General features: G+C 43.4%; 1 protein-coding gene across 3 annotated transcripts in view; it reads left to right on the top strand.

Moving 5' to 3' along the window:
- RIMS2 (regulating synaptic membrane exocytosis 2) overlaps window positions 1-20,124 on the top strand; it is a gene marked incomplete at its 5' end in the record, with an annotated part of 744,128 nt that overhangs the window by 405,048 nt on the left and 318,956 nt on the right. For 2 of the 3 annotated variants that reach the window (XM_084618865.1, XM_084618864.1), the window contains one exon: window positions 3,847-3,914. In XM_084618865.1, coding sequence (XP_084474991.1) covers window positions 3,847-3,914 — 68 coding nt within the window. Of the gene's footprint in view, window positions 1-3,846; window positions 3,915-4,033; window positions 4,243-20,124 lie in introns of all 3 variants that reach the window. The other variant, XM_084618867.1, reaches the window with a different exon arrangement.

Here is a 20,124-nt window from a genome sequence, read left to right as displayed (position 1 = left end):
CTCTTCTTATTGTCTTTTGTGTGCCTTGCTAAGTGTAACTAATTTTATACCTTTGCCTTTCTGATTTTATTCCTATGTGCTTGACCTGCTATTTTGTACTCCATAGCAATTTGTCCATGTTTCCACTTTTTGGTGTCTTCTTTTTGATTTTCAGGTCATTAAAGCGCTGTTGCTGGAGCCATATTGGTCTTTTACTATTCTTCCTATGATAGATGACCATGGCTTTGAAGAAGTCCTTTCATAGTAGGGTCTAATCCTGTTTTCAGTGAAATCAAGCAAAACTCCTATTGATTTGAATGACAGCAGGCTCAGACCTTTAAATAATAAATATTTAGAATATGTAAACTTCTAGAGACTTTCATGAGATTTCAGAGTGGTAGCCGTGTTTGTCTGTATCAGCAAAAAATATGAGGAGTACTTGTGGCACCGAAGAGACTAACAAATTTATTTGCGCATATGCTTTCATGGGCTAAAACCCACTTCGTCGGATGCATGCAGTGGATACATACAGAGAACATGAAAAAAATGGGTGTTGCCATACCCACTATAATGAGAGTGATCAGTTAAGGTGAGATATTATCAGCAGGAGAAAAAAAAACCTTTTATAGTGATAATCAGGATGGCCCATTTCAACAGTTGACAAGAAGGTGTGAATAACAGTAGGGGAAAAATAAGCATGGGGTAGTTTTACTTTGTGTAATGACCCATCCACTCCCAGTCTTTATTCAAGCCTAATTTAATGGTGACCAGTTTGCAAATTAATTCCAATTCAGCAGTTTCCCGCTGGAGTCTGTTTTCGAAGGGTTTTTTTGTTGTAGTATTGCCATTCACATATTTAGTAGTCCTGTTGCTTTAAGGGCAGTTTAACTCTGACTCTAACCATGGGTCCAACATTAGTATCTCCACAATGTACATGTTAAACAGAGCTTAGCTGGACTTTCAAATTCCAGTTAAGTCTGTAAGGTTGTCAGTTATATCTGAATTTCCCACCCCCCAACTCCCCCAAGTTTTTCTTATTTGTAATCTGAGCAGATATGATTGGGAATCATTGAGGATCTTAAATGTGACCAGAAATACAAGAAGAACTGATTAAGACTTTTTTTCAGAGAACCTCAGAATAATGGGGGATCTTATACACTATATGGACTATGTATAGACGGAGTTAAAGAAAGATTTTCATATTTTCCCCCTGAATTTTGTCCCATTGGGATCTTAAAACCAAGCCTTTGTTAAGGCTTATTTCAGTGCCATTTTTATGTATACATAAAGAGGTTTATTTTAATTTGAAGACGTTTGCAGGGCTAAGGGATTGATACTGAAGAGTGTACATACATTTCAAGCTTTCTGTTTTTCATGCAGTGCTTATTGTATATTAGGGAGTCGCACATTTCATAGCTTGTGCGGGCTGAGCTTGTTGCACATGCAAGATGCTCCCTGCATTCCTCCGTTCCACTATATGAGCTTCCTGTGTGCCAGCTTCCGATCCCCTCCTTTTCAAGGTCTCCCTGCCAGTTCCCACAATCTTTTATCTTCCAGATTCTTTGTGTATCCCTCCCCACCTCCCATAACAAGTTCTCCCATTCTTTCCCTAAAGCAGCTGCATTGTATGTACCTCCTTTTCATTTCTCCCCATGTCCTCTATTCCCCTCCATGGCAAGAACTCTGTCTTCCCCATTCCTTCCTTCTGCCATACCAGCATCTCCCATTGCCCCCCAATGCCAGGAGTGGTATGTGCCCTCTTCCCCTTTTCTTCCATGGCCCCCATTCCATCCTTTTCCCCATACCAGTATCCTCCAATCCCCTCACTGGGGGTTCTATTCCCACCCCCCAAACAATTCCACTGCATACCAGGGTACCCCACTCTCCACCCCATCACAGGGGCTACTTACAATCCTATATCCCCCATATCAGGACCCTCCATTCTTCTCCCCTACCTGGGATTCTGTGTGCTCCCTTTTCTCCCTCCATCTGTTGCAGCATCTCCTATTCTCCCCCCTTTATATCAGGCTTCCCCATTTCCCCTGCACATTCCATGGGCTGTAGGGCCCCTATGCTCTTCTTTCCCTTTTCTTCCACCATTATTCTTCCTTCTGTCTCGGAGAGAAGTCTTTCAACATGCCAATATGTTATACTATTGAAAGGATAAGCAGAGATGAACAGTGGAATTGTTTTGTTGAAAGGCATAATGGATACTATCTACCAGTTCTGTGATCCATAGACAATTGCAGTAGTGCTAGAGGCTTTTGCTGCTCTAAAGAGATGTCTGGGGTTCCATTTGTCTCCCATTTTCGGTTTTCTGATTTCACTAAAATCAGTAGAGTTTTGACCATTGATGCCTACATCATTCTCTGAAATTTTGGAATTGATGGGATGCATTGTTCAAAAGTTATCATGTTACAGATAGAGAAATGCCATTGAGTAAAGTGTAAGGGCTTTGGAAGCTCAGCTAATAGCCCTACTGAGAGTTAAACCCGATCACCCTGCAAAACCATGAATAAGCTTTGTGTAGGGTAGTTAGTTCTGTGGGATCTGTATGTGTGCATCCCATATGCAATATGATTTGGTCAGTGGATCAGAGTGATATCAGACTCACTAGTCATACTCTACCCTGTCACCTGATGTGAACTATCCCAAACTTCTCTGAGCTGTTTCAATAGCACACATTGAGCCCCCCACAGAGCAATGGTTTGAGGTACAAGGCAGATACAGGCGAGGTGTCTCAGGGTCCTGTACCATGGATTACAGAACCACATAGGTTCTGTTGCCTATTGGACCCTACACTTGCAGCTAGATGCAGGAGGCAGGAGTTGGTCTTGAATAAGAAAATAAAGATAAAATAAAAATTTTCACATATAGTAACATGACATTTATGGTACAAGGAAAATGTTATAAGGCCAAAAGACTTAGGTATATTCTACAATTTACAGAACCTAGATAAATGGGAAAATATTTATATAGCACATAGTCATGTATTATCACTCATTTTTATTGACAATAGCATTAATCCTTTGGAACAACTGCTCAAAAGTATGAGTATCTCTCAGTTTATCTAAGTCAACTTTCTGGTATAAAAATTACATTTTTATTGTATGAAAATATTTTAAAAGTTTGTTATGTATCAAAATACAGTCCATTAATTCCATGTTTTGAGATAACAATACAATAGCAATAATTTTGCCTGCATTAATTCATGAATGTTAATTTTTTCTATGAATTTTATGCAAAGTTAATATCAATCAATTATGAGTATTTTGTACCTTTTATTTTTCTTAATGATTTATAATCTCTTGACAGGTGTTTCAACATTCTGAAGCTTATTACAATAAAGTGAGATATAGAATTGCACTGTTTAGATGTTTTGTTATAGCTATTAGAGAAAAATCATTATTTTGATCTGAAAAAGGCAAGAAGGTCTTTCCAACAAGACAAACCCATTATTAGGTCAATACTGACAAAGCTGATGCAAGTTACTCTTACTGTCGTCAGCGTCCAGAAAGTTTCAAATGTGTACACATTAAGTTGTCGCATCTTTTTGTGATATTTGTAGGTATTTTCATAAGAATTTCAAAGAACTGTTAATGGCATTGAATCAGTCTTTATATGTTACATATATTGAATATGTATATACACACACACACACACACAAACATGCAGTTTTCCACATTCCATGTATTCCATTGTTTTAGAGTCTCAACTTTCTCTTGAAAACGTTGTAGCCAGTGTTACAGACAAAGGTTATGAATCAGGCAGGATAACCACAAATTTTTAAAAGTTTATTATATCTGTGTCTGTCCTTTCTTTCGCTTTTCCTTTACTTGCACTATCTTGTCTGTCTGATTCTCACAGGAGACATGGATTACAACTGGGTGGACCATACGTCTTGGCATAGCAGTGAGGCATCCCCAATGTCTTTGGTGAGACATGTGGAGCCTTACCATTCAGTTTACTTTATCATTTCACTTTTCCTTTGTTTTATTTACACCTTTGCATGTTTTCTTTTTTGTATCCCTTTTTTTTTATCCCACACTTATAGGGGACAGTCAAAGGGGAAAAAGAAAAACTAGTGAGCAGGCAGTTTTGTCGGATTCTAACACCTTATCTGAGAGACACAAGAAAATGGTGTGCTTTGGTGGCCACTCTTTGGAAGAGGACTTGGAATGGTCTGAGCCTCAAGTTAAAGACTCTGGGGTAGATACGTGTAGTAGCACAACTCTAAATGAAGAGCATAGCCATAGCGAGAAGGTACTGAGATTGTGGAGCCTGCATTTTAAACTTCTCATTTGGTCTTCGTTTGCTCTGTGTCACTCATTAAAACAGTGCGTTTAATAAAAAGACAGGGAGTTTTTAGAGACAATGTAGCATTTCTTAAGGTGCAGAAAAGAAAAACAAAACCAAAAATTCCTGCTTGCTTTGTCACTTTACTATTTGGTAGCACAAGAAAAAAATATTCAGGCACAAAGGAATGTTTGGTCTCATGGTCGCATGATAGTACTTGGTGATGTTACCTTCAATTATAAAGTTATTAACAATGAGGATTCTGTTGGATTGGCTTATATGATTTCCTGCCTATGTGCTCCTGGGGCTAAAATAAAATTAATAGTTTAAATTCCAGGTAAAAAAGGGAGAAAAATTGGTCCATTTGCACAGAAAAGTTGTTTTTCTTTTTTCCCTTTCACTGTCATGTTTGTTCTTTTGTTTTGTTGTCATGCCATTTTTGTGGAGTATTGTGTAGTATTAGAATCTTTGCCATCTGCTTTGATATTTGTTAGTATTGCCTTTCGTTTGGTGGGGATTGTGATAAATCTTTTTAGAGTTATTAGATGTAACGGGAGAGGAGATGTCCTTTGCCAGTTAATTTTGCATGGAGAGGAGCATGAAACTAGTGTATAGTTGTGAAAAAGTACTATGATTACACCAAATAAATGATAAGTTTATTTAGAGTTTTATTCAGCATGTTATAATAATATAAAGTAATAATATGTATGAGTGTGTCTATGTGTGTGTGTGTGTACACACACAGAGACACACACACACCGTAGAGGGATGATGGAATATTCAAACGTAGCTGTTCTGAATATGTTTAATATGTATGAACTATTATAAACGATAATGTTATGTCAATAAATACATCAGAATGGGGAGTTACTACTTTATAACTTTACATTTAATTTGTCCTTTTGATAATTTTGGAGCACTGAGAGAATGTAAACGTGTCCGAAAGGCTTTACATATTCATAGAGAGGAAAACTGAGATGGTTAGAATGGTGGAAAAGAGAATAAGTTTGAGTCTCAATATATCAGGTTTCAGTTTTGACTTCTACAGTAGAACTTCAGAGTTATGAACACCAGAGTTAGGAACTGACCGGTCAACCACAGACCTAATTTGGAACTGGAAGTATGCAATCAAACAGAAGCAGAGACACTGAAAAAAAAATATCAAATACAGTACAGTACTGTGTTAAACGGGAATTACTAAAAAAAATAAAGGGAAAATTTAAAATTTTTTTGACAAGGCAAGGAAACTGTTTCTGTGCTTGCTTCATTTAAATTAAGATGGTTAAAAGCAGAATTTTCTTCTGCATAGTAAAGTTTCAAAGCTGTATTAAATTAATGTTCAAAGCTGTAAACTATTGAAAGTACAACTATAACGTTTTATTCAGAGTTATGAACATTTCAGAGTTATGAGCAACCTCATTCCCAAGGAGTTTGTAACTCTGAGGTTCTGCTGTACTTCCTATTCAGCATCAGGATTATTGTGTTAGACTTCAACATCCATTTTTGTTTCAACTCAAATGTAATGATCACATATATCATGTATATCTAAATATCTGTACTTTTCTACCGTGTACAAAAGAGACAAGGTGGGTGAAGTAATATCTTCCACTTCTGTTAGTGGAAGGGACAAGCTTCACACAACTCTTCTTCAGGTCTGGAGAATGAAACTAGAGTTTCCAAACTAAATACAAGGTGGGACAGATTGTTAAGTATAAGGGTTCAGACAAGTTGTAGGAGACCACTTAAAATGAAATGGGCAATTAGCATCTCTGCACTTGTAGGACAAGGGAGGGTTAGTAGGCATCAGGATGTGTTGCAAATTGTTGTAATGGGCCATAAAACCAGTGTCTCTGTTAAGTCCATGGTTTTTAGTGTCCAGCAGAGTTATGAATTTAAGTTTCCAGGCTTGCCTTTTGAAGGTTTTATGCAGGTTTCCATGGAGGATGAGGACTGAGAGGTCATATGTAGAATGCTTACTTAGTGAAAAGTGTTGACCCACTGGTGGTAGGGGTTTTTTCTCTTTTATTATTTTCCTGTTTGAGTTCATTTGATAGTGTAGTGATTGTCTGGTTTTGTTACCCAGGATTTTCAGAACCCAAAACAGTGGTAACTTTACTGTTTCTCTCCAGAGGATGTCAGGAATAAATCAATGTGGGCACAGATCATCCATCTGATAAATAATTGGCACAATGGAGTACTTTCACCTAATCTTTTATAGCTAACTTCAGAAAAAGCACATAACCTACAGTGACTCCTAGTAGGTCACCTATTTTCCTAATTTCAGCAAAACTACTCATTATCTCTTATCATTTGTAGTCATAACAACAATGTGTCAAGACACTTAAAACCAATGTCGCTATTCACTGACTCTCTTCCATACTTATAATCTGTTAACTTTCTGTCCCATCCTCCCATTGTGATAGCAAAGCTGCAAACATGCAGCTGTGTGGCCTTGCCTCTCAGGGCCTAAGATTTTTCTAGCTATGTGATGTTTGGTTTTCAGCTGGTAGTAGATGAATATACAGAATTGCTTACTGCAGTACTGTCCCATCTGGGGTACATGCAAGAATGACAAATTCTTGGGTAACACTCCCCTCTTTGCAGATTGTATATCTTTAATATGAAGATCTGCACACACATACGCAATGAGTTCAATCGGTTACTAAAGAGGCCCAGCATAGGCTCAAAACTCTTGACCGAGACTGAGCAATAATCTTCTTGCTGGCACTCTCAATTTTCACCCCTGATTCTGCCTCATTATAGACCAGACCCCGTGTAGGTTCCCTCAGGGGATACCCAGGGTTTGCAAAAGCATGGGCTTTGAATTTATCTTCCTTTGAATCCAGCATGTCAGCACCAGGAACAAAACAACCAACACCATTTGAAACACCAAAATCACCACAATTGGTAAAGCCAGATTAAAAATCCCTGTTGCCATGGGGGACCAACAATGTCTCCCACCATTTGTGTTCTGAGTTTTTGCTAACCCTGTTTACATGTTTAATTTCATGGGTAGAATGATGGACCGTGACCATAACCAAGACCATACATGCCTCTTGTTTAGCAGCATGTAAATAATTCCTCAAAAGGGAATGTTGAAGCAATATCTGTAAAAGCAGTTCATTCCAATGGGTGCAGTTATTACATCTGAGTACAATGTGTATTTCATTTTTAATTGGCTGTATTTCAACTCAGGCACTTGAAATTTAAAATCATATCCTTCAATAACTAGAACATGGCAAAATCATCTATTTTCATGGGGACCATGAGATACATGATGCACATATTTAATGATAAGAACTGGGCACTAACTTCTAAGACATATACAATTATCACCCATATACATAATCACAGATTCATTTACAAATGGATTAACAGCATAATGACATTTTCCCTCTATTACTTCTAAACATATATTCTGTGGCTGCTAGGTATTTGTGGTGAATTCATATGCAATGCCAGGTTCTTCTAAGCAGACTCCCAATTGTACTTTCTTCAACCCTTGGGCCTCTTCTGTACCCATACCCTATGATCCAAGGGCTCTATCACTATCTCATTAGCATTAAGACTCACTTTATCTCTGCTTCTGACACTAGTAAAACAATAATCGCTCAACATCTTTTATCATATGCAAAATTTACCATTTTCCAATAGGATTGTAAATCCCTCTCAATCTGGATGGAATTTTTCCTAATAATGCTCCTAACTTCCAATGGGAGTATCCCTCACATATCATCTCAAATCATGTCCTTTACCACATCACTAATTCACATCTCCATTTGCATGCATGCCAGGGCTAAGGAAACATTACTCTGGAGGGTACCAACAGCCTGCAAGAGACGGAGATGATCTTTTTCTTGGGATTGCTCCCATTCCTCTAATAACTGCGCCACCCTATTTTGTATGGAGCTTAGCTGATCTAAGGATACCCTCAGAGATGTTACTAAATACTTTAGGTGTTGCCCCACTGAATTCATTTTATTCACAATCACTTCCTCCTTTATACTATTAAAAACCCCTACCCCTGTGCCAAATGCTTCCAGTATGTCCCTTTTTACTCATTTCTTGCATGGTCTGGGGACATCATGAAGATTAATCCAATTTTTCCAGCCCTCATATAATGGCTGGACAAACTTTCCAAAATGGGGTTCTATCGTTGAGATATTTGCTAAAATGAGGTTCACAATAACCTTATTCAGGGTGTGGGTTGGATTAATCACCAGTTGTTTCTTTACATTGCTTTGAACCACATATGCTCTGATCAAATTAATTACAGGTAGTTCCAGAATTCACACTTCTATACCTTTTACTCCATGGGGTCCCTGAAGGAGCCATTTTCCTGTCATATTGGGCTTCAAATTAATAACCATTTTATCACGGCACCATTTAGCTTCAATATCCAAACATCCTTTCTTCTTCGAGTGATTGCTCATGTCAATTCCAAATAGGTGTGAGCGTACCACATGCACAGCAGCTGGAAAGATGTTCCCTTAGCAGCACCCTTTGGGTCGATCCAGGTACCCCCTGGAATCATGCCTTCATGGCATGGGGCCCTGTGATGGTTAGCTGGAATGCTTGTTATCTCTAGCTTCAGCAAGCCTTCTCTGTCTCTTAGCAGATTTTTCCTGTAAATAGTTAGTTTGATATAGTTAGTCTTAGTAGTTGTTAGTTAGTTAGCTCTCTCTAGAAGTTTGTCTGGGGGTACTCCCCATCCTCCCGTTCTCCCCCGTTACCGGGGCATGCCTTGGTCCCCGGGGTTTAAACCCTGTGCAGCCTGTGGCATGTCTGTGCCCAGAAGTGACCACACTTCCTCCTTGAAGTGTTTGGGGGAAGCCCACCAGGATTTTGCCCTAGGACTCAGAAGGAGCTTGGCCAGCACCTCAAAATCCTTCTGATGGAAGCTGCCCTCCATCTCCACTTGGACCCAGGGTCAGCTGAGCCGATGCCGAGCACCTCGACATCACTGTGCAGTGCTCCAGCATCATTGCAGCATGAGTCGGCACCGAGGAAGGAGTTGGCACCAGCAAAATTTCCCACATAGGGGCCCTGTGCAGGGCAGTGGGTGGCACTGTTCACAATCCCTGGTTCCCCACAAGAAGAGGAGACCCAAAAGGGGTCGCTTACCCACGCCCAGACTGGCGCAGGAGGAGACCACTGTTGTGAGACCCATGTTGGGCCACGTAAGCTTGGCATGGCTGTCTAGGGTTCCGTCAACTCCTGCCCCACCATGGGACCAGTTGAGTCTGGGCCCCCAGCACTCCCCGTTCCAGGAAGGTTGCGACCACCTGCAGTTGCCTTCCATGCCAGAGATGTTCAAGGCTGCCAGGGACCTCATAGCCTTCATGGTGCCGTCTTTCCCTCCTAGGTGCAACAGGACACTGAGCTCCATCTCACAGGTGCCTGTGAAACCCTCGATGCCATCAAGGGGCAAGCTGGAAAGGGTATCATGCTGATCACCATTCCCTTGGCACCGGTTACCAGTACCTTCCACCAGCGGATAGATAGGAGAGCCACACCAGTCCCCAAGTTCCCGGCACCGCTCCCCGGCACCAGTGGGCACTGCCCCTCTGTGGTCATCCTCCAGTGAGTCCTCCCAGTCAGAGTCGGAATCCTATAGTTGAGGTGAAGCGGGTGGTCCAGGTCCAGCAGACACAGGCAACAGTTCTATCTGGCACTGTGGCCTGAACAATGACAGGCTCCAGCCCAGTGGCCTTTCTGGATCCCTGGGCGTTCCATCAGCGTCAGGGCCAAAACCAAGAGTCCCATTTGCGGAGGTCGGCGTCAGTGGTCTTGGCATCAAATGTGCATCTGGCACCTCACCCGGGTCAGGACAAATCGCACCACACTGCACTGGCACCGACTGCACCGGCCGCACCGGCACTGGTCACACCAGAAGACCAGGCACTGGTGCCAGGGGCAGAGAGCAGGACCCACTCCCTGCTAGGGCCGTGTCCTCATCCTTGCCTGATGAGGCAGTGGCAGGAACTTCGACGGCCCTGCCCTGGGGGACAGCAAGGTGCTCCAGCAGCTGCTGAGAAGAGTGGTGCAGAACCTCGGGATCCAGGTTGAGGAGGTCGCTGAAACATTGGATCTGATAGTGGACATACTTGCCCCCGCTGGGCCCTCCCGTATTGCCCTGCAACTTATAAATACTATTCAGGACACCACTACGACACTGTGGCAGACCCCCGCCTCCTTACCACTGACGGCAAAGAGGACTGATTTAAAGTACTTCATTACCTCTAAGGGGTTTGTGAATTTTTATACTTATCCGCCGTTGGACTCCCTAGCGGTAGTGGCGGAAAATGAGCAGGAGTGCAAAGGGTACCAGGGCCATCCCCTAAAAAACGGGAGACTAAGAAGCTGAACCTCTTTGGGAGGAAAATTTATTCCACCGAGGGGCTCCAGCTCCAAATTTTAACCACAAGGCTGTCCTCAGCAAGTACAACTACAACTCATGCGGAGGTATGGCGAAGTTCATAGAGCTTCTGCCAGAGGACTCCAGGACAGAGTTCTCCTCCTTGGTGGAGGAGGGTAATCTAATTGCCAGTGCTTCACTCCAGGCAGCCCTCGATGTGGCTGATTTGGCCACCTGCACTATGGTCTCTGGGGTAGCAATGCGGAGCAGCTCCTGGCTGCAAGTATCAGGGCTCCCATATGAGGTCTAGCAGACCATACATGACCTTCCCTTTGAGGGCTCAGCCCTCTTTTCAGAGAAAACTGTCTCATGGCTTCATAGACTCAAGGCTTCAAGGGCCACCCTCAAGTCCATTGGCCTGCATACTCCAGCTACGCAATGGAGGCACTTTAAGCCTCAACCCCAGTTTCTACCACCCACAGAACAGGAAGGATTTTTCTAAGAGGTGTAACAGGAACAATAGAAAGGGGCCTCCCCTCTCATCAACCCAGGTCTCTGGGCAGGTGAAACAGTCCTCAGGCCAGAAACAGAACTTTTAGAGGTGTGCCCAGGGGTGACACACCAGTCCAGACTCTGGATCCATCCCCGTGCTGACTGTCCCTTTTCTACCCTGCATGGCCCCGAATTACATCAGATTGCTCGGCACTCCACATGGTAGAAAGGGGATACTCCCTCCAGTTCTCCTCCCGCCCCCTCTCCCTGACCCTTTTCACAAGCAACTCCTCATGCAGGAGGTGCACATGCTCCTAATGGTGGGGGCAGTGGAAGAGGTTCTTCAAGAGCTGAAGGGCAAGGGGTTCTATTCCCAATGGTTCCTAATACCAAAAGCCAAAGGCAGCCTCAGGCCCATCCTAGACTTGTGAGACCTCAAAAAGTTCATAAAGAAACTGAAGTTCTGCATGGTCTCTTTGACCTCCATTATCCCTTCCTTTGGATCTGGGGGACTGGTATGCCACCCACAACTTGAAGGAGACTTACTTTCATATTTTAATAATGCCATCCCACAGAAGGTACCTCAGGTTCATGGTGAACCACAATCATTATCACTTGACAGTCCTTCCATTCGGCCTATCAGTGACTCCTCGAGTGTTTAACAAGTGCATGGCAGTCATGGCTGCATTCTTGCACAAGCATCAGTTGCAGCTGTTTCTGTACCTCATCGATTGACTAATCAAGGGCTGCTCCAGGGCGCAAGTGGAGGTGCAAGTGAGCTTCATAAGGGCTACTTTCGATGACCTGGGCCTTCTACTGAACATACAGAAGTCAACCCTATCCCCCGTTCAGCGGATAGAGTTCATAGGGGCAGTATTGAATTCTACATAGGCAAGAGGGTACCTCCTGGAGTCACATTTCCAGTTCCTGTGCAACATCATACAGAGTCTTAGGCAGTTCCCTACCACCACAGCAAGGAATTGCCTAAAGCTTCTGGCCCACATGGCTGCTTGTTACCTATGTAGTACAGCATGCCAGACTGAGACTCTGACCTCTTCAGGCATGGTTGGCTTCAGGGTATTGGCCTATTTGGGACTGTCTAGACAAAATTGTCACTCTAGCTTGACCGGTTCTCACATCCTTCCTATGGTGGCTCGACCCTCAAGCGGTGTTTGCAGGTGTCCTCTTCACCTTTTGCTGGTGATGGACATGTTAGCGATGGGTTGGAGAGTGCACCTGGGAGACCTCAGGACTCAGGGCCTTTGGTCCCAAGCGGAGCTCTCACTTCACATCAATGTCAGAGAGCTGAGAGCAGTCGGTCTAGTGTGCCAGACATTTCAAGCACACATTTCCCTTCCAAATGAATCGGCCATGATGGACAATACAACAACGATGTTTTATACAGACAGGGATGTGCACACTCCTCTCCCCTGTGCCAGGAAGCCCTCAGACTGTGGGACTTTTGCATAGCTCACTCAATATACCTGGAGGCGTTGTACCTTCCCAGAGTCCAGAACAAGTTGGTGGACTATCTCAACAGGTCGTTTCACAGCCACAAGTGGTCCATCTGCCCAGATATCGCAAATACCATCGTCCAGCATTGGGGATTTCCCCAGATAGATTTGTTCACCACGCGGCACAACAGGAAGTTCTGCTTCTTTCCAAATCACAGCCAGGGCTCCATCATGGACGTGCTCCTTCTTCCCTGGAAGGGACACCTCTTGTATGCATTTCCACCCATACCCCTCATTCACAAGGTCCTGCTCAAGGTTCGAAGGGACAAGGCCTCGGTGATAACGATAGCTCCGCAAGCACTGGTACATGTCTCTCCTGGATATGTCCGTGGAAAACCCAATCACCTTACCGCTGCTCCTGGATCTGATAACCCAGGATCACCGCCGCCTCCAGCCCCCAAATCTCGTAACCTCACGGTGTGGAAGCTCCATGGCTGAACCTGATAGAGCTCGCCTGTTCGGATCCAGTCAGGAAAGTCCTCCTTGGCAGTAAAAAACCCTCCACTAGGGCTACCTATCTGGCAAAATGGAAAAGATTCACAATTTGGTCTTCGCAATATCTCCCGTCTCCAAGACTTTCATCCATACCTATGATATTGGACTGCCTCCTCCACCTAGAGCTGCAAGAGCTTTCTATATCTTCAGTAAAGGTACACTTGGCTGCCATTTCCACCTGCCATCCAGGCGTGGAGGGCTGGTCAGTCTTTGCCAACCTGATAGTAGGCCATTTTCTTAAAGGTCTTGACAGACTATACCCTTACATATGACAGCCAATCCCCGCTTGGGAGCTTAACCTGGTCCTTTCCAAGCTAATGGGGCCACCTTTTGAACCACTTGCAACATGTTCTCTGCAGTACCTCTCATATAAGGTGGCATTCCTGGTAGCCAGGAAGGTGTCTGAGCTCAAGGTTCGAACATCTGAGCCTCCTTACACTGTGTTCTATAAGGACAAGGTTCAGCTTAGATCGCATCCAGCCTTTCTTCCTAAAGTTGTCTCCCAGTTTCATGTTAACCAGGATATCTTTCTTCCAGTTTTCTTCTCCAAGCCACATGCAAGCAGCAGGGAGCAAAAACTTAATTCATTGGATGTTGGCCGGGCGTTAGTTTTCTATATTGAGCGGACGAAACCATTTTGGAAGTCTATTCAGCTGTTTGTCACAGAAGCAGACAGAATGAAAGGTTTTACAGTCTCCTCACAAAGGATTTCGTTATGGATCACGTCTGTATCTGGGCATGCTACAATCTGGCGCAGATACCTGCCTCTCTGCTTACAGCGCACTCTACAAGAGCACAGGCATGGTCTGCAGAGTTCCTGGCCCAGGTTTCAACCCAGAAAATCTACAGAGCTGCGACGTGGTCCTCAATCCACACTTTTACCTCGCATTTCGCCATCACTCAGCAGGCTAGAAATGACACAGCCTTTGCCAGACCGGTGCTACCATCAACAAACCTTTGAGCTCTGACCCCACCTCCAAAATGTCAGTGTGGTAATCACCTAATTGGAATTGACATTGACAATCACTCGAAGAACAAAAAACGGTTACCTACCTTTCGTAACTGTTGTTTTTCGAGATGTGTTGCTCATGTCCATTCCAATACCCACCCACCTACCCCTCTGTCAGAGCAAACTGGCAAGAAGGAACTGAGGTGGCAGTGGGTAAACAGTGCCCTATATTCCGTGCCATGAAGGTGCACCTCCAGGTGGCGCCTGGATTGACTCAATGGCTACTAATAAGGGAAAATCTTTCTGGCTGCCGTGCACGTGGCATGTGCACATCTAATTGGAAAGGACATGAGCAACATCTCAAAGAACAACAGTTACAAGAGATAAGTAACTGTTTTTTGTCTCTGTTATAAATTTCCTGAGGACCTGGGACCTCCAAAGTACGGGGTAAAATAACCTCCCATTCCTGTTTTGTTATCACTATCTGTAGTTTTGCCTCCCCAGATCTTCTTGTCCAGTGTTTGGGAATAAAAGGGAGTGTTTCAGCCTAAAATGAATTGTCTTTTCTCCTGGAGCTGCCTGCTTAGGGATGCCAGTCCACAAGTGAATGCACTGGCTTTCACAGGGGAGGAAAGAATTTGAATTTGTTTGTTACCCATCTGTACTCCCAGATTCCTGTGTTATTGTTGTGTCTTCCCTCAACTCACATGAAATTCACTCTTGAAAAGTCTGGAGGAGGGAGGTAGATGTGAGCATCCATTTTGTCCCAGTGGTGGTGAAACATGTCTAAAAGACGTCGGCAGCATTGTTCCCTGCTTCCTGGGTCCTCAAATTGACATTCATTTCGTTTGCATTGTTCACTTTACACTCCATGGTCATCCATGGGTAGTCTCTCCCTGCCTTGAACATAACAAATTCCAGATTCACACCACCAAAGGAGCAGGTCTGCAATCCAAAACCAGCAAAAGCAGTTAATAATCTAAAACACAAAGCAAAACAAACTTTTCCCCTTCCTATATAGGGGACATATCACTAAACATTTAAGCTGAACTTACTAACTTTTACTGAGACCCATCTGGGCCTGAGTCCCTTTTTCCCCAGGAGGGGGCTCTTAAACTTTTAACTAGGCTTTTAGCACAACTTGGGGCTCAGCAAATTCATCAACCCTAATTTGCTTAGGGCTTGTTGGGGCTAGACACATATATTTTATTAATCTTCACAGTGAGCACATATTTCACTGGAGAGTAGACAGTTTTCAGTAACACAGGAGACAGTCCCACCAGATATTCCCGCTGCAAAGCCCATACTAGTGCCAAAATTTCCTTTTCACAGGGGGTGAATCCCCTCTTGACTTCACTTAATATTTTGGAGGCATAAGATAAAGGGCCAAGCCCTGCTCCATGACTCTGACTCAGCACAACTCTCACCCCCCTTTCTTAATTGCCAGCTGCAGCACAAACTGCTGTTTCATCCTGTTCCCTCCTTTAACAAGTCATGCAGCAGGGCTGCTTTCTCTGAGAATCCCTCGATAAAATCTTGGAAGAAATTAACCATTTCCAAAAAAGGATCTAAGAGCTCTTATGTCTGTAAGAGCTGGAAGTTTAGGAATCTGCTCAACTCTCTGTTGACCAGGGGAATGCCCCTCCTGCTCCAAATTCACTCTAAAGTAATTTACTTGTTGGGAGTACAAGTGGGCTTTCTTTGGGCTTACTTTAAATACAATTTCCTATATCTTTTGTAACACCCTATCCAATACTTCCAAATTTTCTTCCCTAGTCTGAGTGCAAACCAGGATATTATTCACATAAGAAATCACACTGTCTCTTTCAGGCATCTCATCTGACATCTTAACTGCACAGGCATGACAAATGAGAGGGGCATTGTTCCAGGCCATGGGGACCCTGGCAAAACACAATTGCTTCCTTTGAAAGGTAAAAGCAAATTTATAATAGCTGTCCCAATGTAAAGAGATAGCCAAAAGGAAAAAGAAAAAAAAAAAGGACAAATCCAAAACTGAAAGCCACTGGGCCCCTCCTATAATGGAGGCCAGTACTTCCTGATACTTAGCCACTATGGGGGCCATCAGCTGGGTCACCTGATTAAGATGGCAAAAATCCACTACCAGCCTCCAAGTCCTGCCATCACTTTTAAGGACCGGCTAGAGGTCAGCATTATTGGGGCTTGATTATTTCATTAAACCCCGTGTCTTAAAAGCCCATCAGTTATTTCTTTCAGCCTGGCTTCTGCCTCCTTTGGATACCTATCCTGCTCTGGACTGGGGGAATCGGGGCCTGTAATTAGGATTTCTGCCTCAATTTTATCACATTCTATTTTATTCTTGGCCCAGGCCTCCCAATATTTTTCTGCAATTGCCAGAACTTCTCGGGGGCTACGTTGGCCGCTCCAGTTCTTCAGAAGCCTTAAGGGCTGCTAGCCAGTAGCTTGCTGAAATCTCCACTAGTTCCCAGGATGGGCCAGGAGGCATTTCCCATAGGACCCTGTTAGCAAAATCAACTAACACTCTTAATTCTCTCAAGACATCAATCCCAGGATCCCTTCTCCTCCCAAATCCATTAAGCCAAATTGCCCTTTTATTTCTCCTCCTCCCCACCCAATACAGGATGTCCCTGCAAAAGGGAACAACACTCTGTACCTCATTAATACCCGGTAAGGTTTTAACTCCAGTTGGAGATTCAAACAGGGTTTCATTCTGGGTACCCATCAAGGAATACGTGGCACCTGTAACAATTCTGAATGCCTCCTCTGAATGCCCCTCAACATAAACTGTGAACCTCCCCCACCCATCAGTGTCCAAATAGGGAGATCTAGAGGGTGCCCAGCCTTCCTAAGGGCAGCAGCGGGAGGCACACTTGGGGTCTTCCCTTCGTGCTCAGCCAGTGTTAACAAAAGTTCCAGAGTGGACAATTCATCTATGTCTTCCTTTGGCTTGTACCTTAGGAGCTGTCTCCAAATTTCCACCTGCCAGAGATGAGGAGCTCTACCCCAACTTTTGTAGGGCTTTTCTCTTTCCTCTCTCCCCTTTAGCCCTTGCCTTCCTTTAGAGTATTATCTGAGAGGGCTATTGCTTTAAACGGGGTTGCTTCATGTGCAACCACAAGTCCTCTTGTGGCCATAAAACAAATGGTTTTGGGCCTGATCCTTCTTTTGTTAATTTACAGTTTTTCTCAAAATTGTTTTCAATAATTAGAATAATTAGCAAAGCAAACATTTCTGTTGCTTGGCAACCATATCTTCAGGGACAGTAAAATACTTTCAGTAAAGTAAAAAGTAAAGTTGTGGGTTTAACCCTTAACTTTCAAAACAAATACAAAAGAAAAAAACACCATGGTTGGAGAGGGTGTGGGGGAAGCAAGAGTCAGTGTGGGGAAGAGAGAAGAAGCAGCAAAAGAGGGGAAGAGTGTGTGTGGAAGAACGACTTAGGAAGAAAGGAAAACTTAAGACAAGAAAAACTACAGACAGAAACAACTAATCTAAAAGTGGGGCTCTATGGGCCAAAGCATCTGGGAACCCGTACCTCTGGCCACTATCCTAGGTCTGAGAGGAGAGTGGCAGTTGCTGTCACATCCGCCAGAGTGAGATCGAGAGTGCCAGCTATCCTTGCCAGCCATGCCAATGCTGTTCTCTGGTTTAATGGGCCAGCCAATCTCTCTGTGGCTTTAACCTGGCCAGGGGAGAGGGACCGAATCTCTACCCATTCTTCTCCTTCTTGGTTACCCCTTGGAGACCAATCTTCCTCACCATGGGAGCTATAGGTGTTGGCATCTTCAGGTCTTCGAGTGACCATACAAGGACTGAGAAGGGCCCAAGGGAAAAGGACCATCCCTCTCAATATATAATAAGAAGGATACAAATCAGGGTCCTCCTCTGACCCATCCCTCCTTCCTAAACTACTATTCCCTCAAAGCGTAGCCATTATTACCTTCTGATCTCGCAACATGGCTCTAAGAGTACAACTTTGTTTCTTACATTACCCGTAATCTGCCGAGGTCTTATCCTGAGAATCCTTCAGTAACGCTCTAACAATTCCTTTACTCTCCATTGTCTGCTGTTTCAATCCACAGACTTCCTGTTCCATGTTCTCACTTACTCTCTCACTGTCACTATTACACAATTGCTTTTGCGTTGCCACTATCTCAGTCCAGAGGGTGACTGAATTAGCCTTCAAGCTGTATATCTCTTTCTCTTTCTCAATTTTATCTTTCTCTAATTCCTCCACTCTTGCCTTTAACTGATTTTTCTCTTTATCTACTACCATTGCTACCATCTGCTTACAGAGCAGCAGGAACGTTCTGGGACTGGTAAAGCTTCCAGAGACCATTACCATGCTCCTGTACAAAATCAGTCAAGATGCTTCCCAAAATCATTTCCAACTGTTCTTTCTTTCTAGATGTTCCCTTTCCTTTTGACATAATCCCTCGACCAGGCCACCAGCCTGGGGCCCTGAGTCCCAATAACGAAAAATTGACTCATGGCCCACACATGGGGAAATTCCAGGTTCATACCCTGTCCTACATCCTCCATTCTTGCAGTGCATGGCAAACCGTTTGTACCAATCGTTACCTTCCTCTCCAGCACTCCTGGCAACTGGCTTGCCAAATTTGTAACCCAGGTTTTCAGAACCCAAAGTAGTGGTAATTTGACTGTTTCTCTCCAGGCAGCATTAGAAATAAATCAGTGGGGGCACAGCTCACCTGTCTGATAAATAATTGGCACAAGCACAGTATTTTCACCTGATTTTTTATAACTAACCTCAAACAAGGCACATAACCTATAGTGACTCCTTGTGGTCAATCGTAGTAACACCTAGTGAGTCACCAATTTTTCTAATTTCAGCAAAACTACTCATTATCTCTTATCATCAAAACATTTCTCATCATAACAACGTGTTGGGGCACTTAAAATCATGGTCGCTATTCACTCACTGTCTTCCATACTTATAATCTGTTAACTTACTGTCCCATCCTCCCATTCTGAAAACAAAGCTGCAGACATGTAGCTGCGTGACCTTGCTGTTCAGGGCCTAAGATTTTCCTAGCTATGTGATGTTTGGTTTTCATCTGGCAGTGGCTGCATATACAAAATTGATGACTGCAATACTGTCCCTTCTGGACTACATGCAGTAATGTCAAGTTCTGTTGTACCATTTCACTTACATAGTTGTTGGTGGGGCATCTGATGCACAGAATGAGGTACACCACATATTATGATAGGCATGTGTAGGACCCCAAAGGTATGTTGTGGGGGAGGTGTTGATCATTGTAGGGGTGGAGATACGTCTTCGGGTTTTTTATCTTCTGTTTTGGAATTGTCTGGTGCTGTTTTGAGTTGGTGTGTCCTGGTCTGTGGGGAGCTTGCTTCTTCTGATGAGGTTGGTGAGGTTAGGATGTTGTTTGAAGGATAGAAGAAGGGATTTGGGAAAGATTTCATTCAGGATGGGTTCTCATCAAGTCTGACACTGATTGTATCACCCATTACAACAACTTTGTGACACACCCTGCTGCATACAACTTCCCATTGTCTGTGACTGCAGAGATGTTAATTGCCCAAGTCATTTAAGTATTTTCCAATAACATCTGTGAACCCTTATGCTTAACAATCTGTCCCACCTTCTATTTAACTTAAACATTCTAGTTTCCTTCTCCAGCCTGGAAGGAGAGCTGTGTGAAGCTCAAAATCTTGTCCATTCCACCAACAGAAGTTAGTCCAGTAAAAGATATTACATCACTCTCCTTGCATCTTTCATGTCCTCGGGCTAATACAGCTAAAACTACATTGTAAACAAACATGTTCTGTATAAAGATAGTTATGGATATTCTACAAATTGGGTGTAGGAATACATTTGTGAGGTAGAGATTTTATTCATTCTTTAAATGACTTAGGGATAGAATGAATGACTTAATATGTCTTTTCTGGGGCTTATTTCTATGATTCTATTAAACTAATAATGGTGTAATCATACTGCTTTCAAAAATTGTAAACTTCCTGGAAATGAAAAAATAATATTGAGATTTTTTTCTGAG

This window comes from Lepidochelys olivacea, assembly GCF_965140295.1.
Source record: "Lepidochelys olivacea isolate rLepOli2 genome assembly, chromosome: 2".
Taxonomy (NCBI): domain Eukaryota; kingdom Metazoa; phylum Chordata; order Testudines; family Cheloniidae; genus Lepidochelys; species Lepidochelys olivacea.
This window is presented reverse-complemented; position numbering and strand designations above follow the sequence as displayed.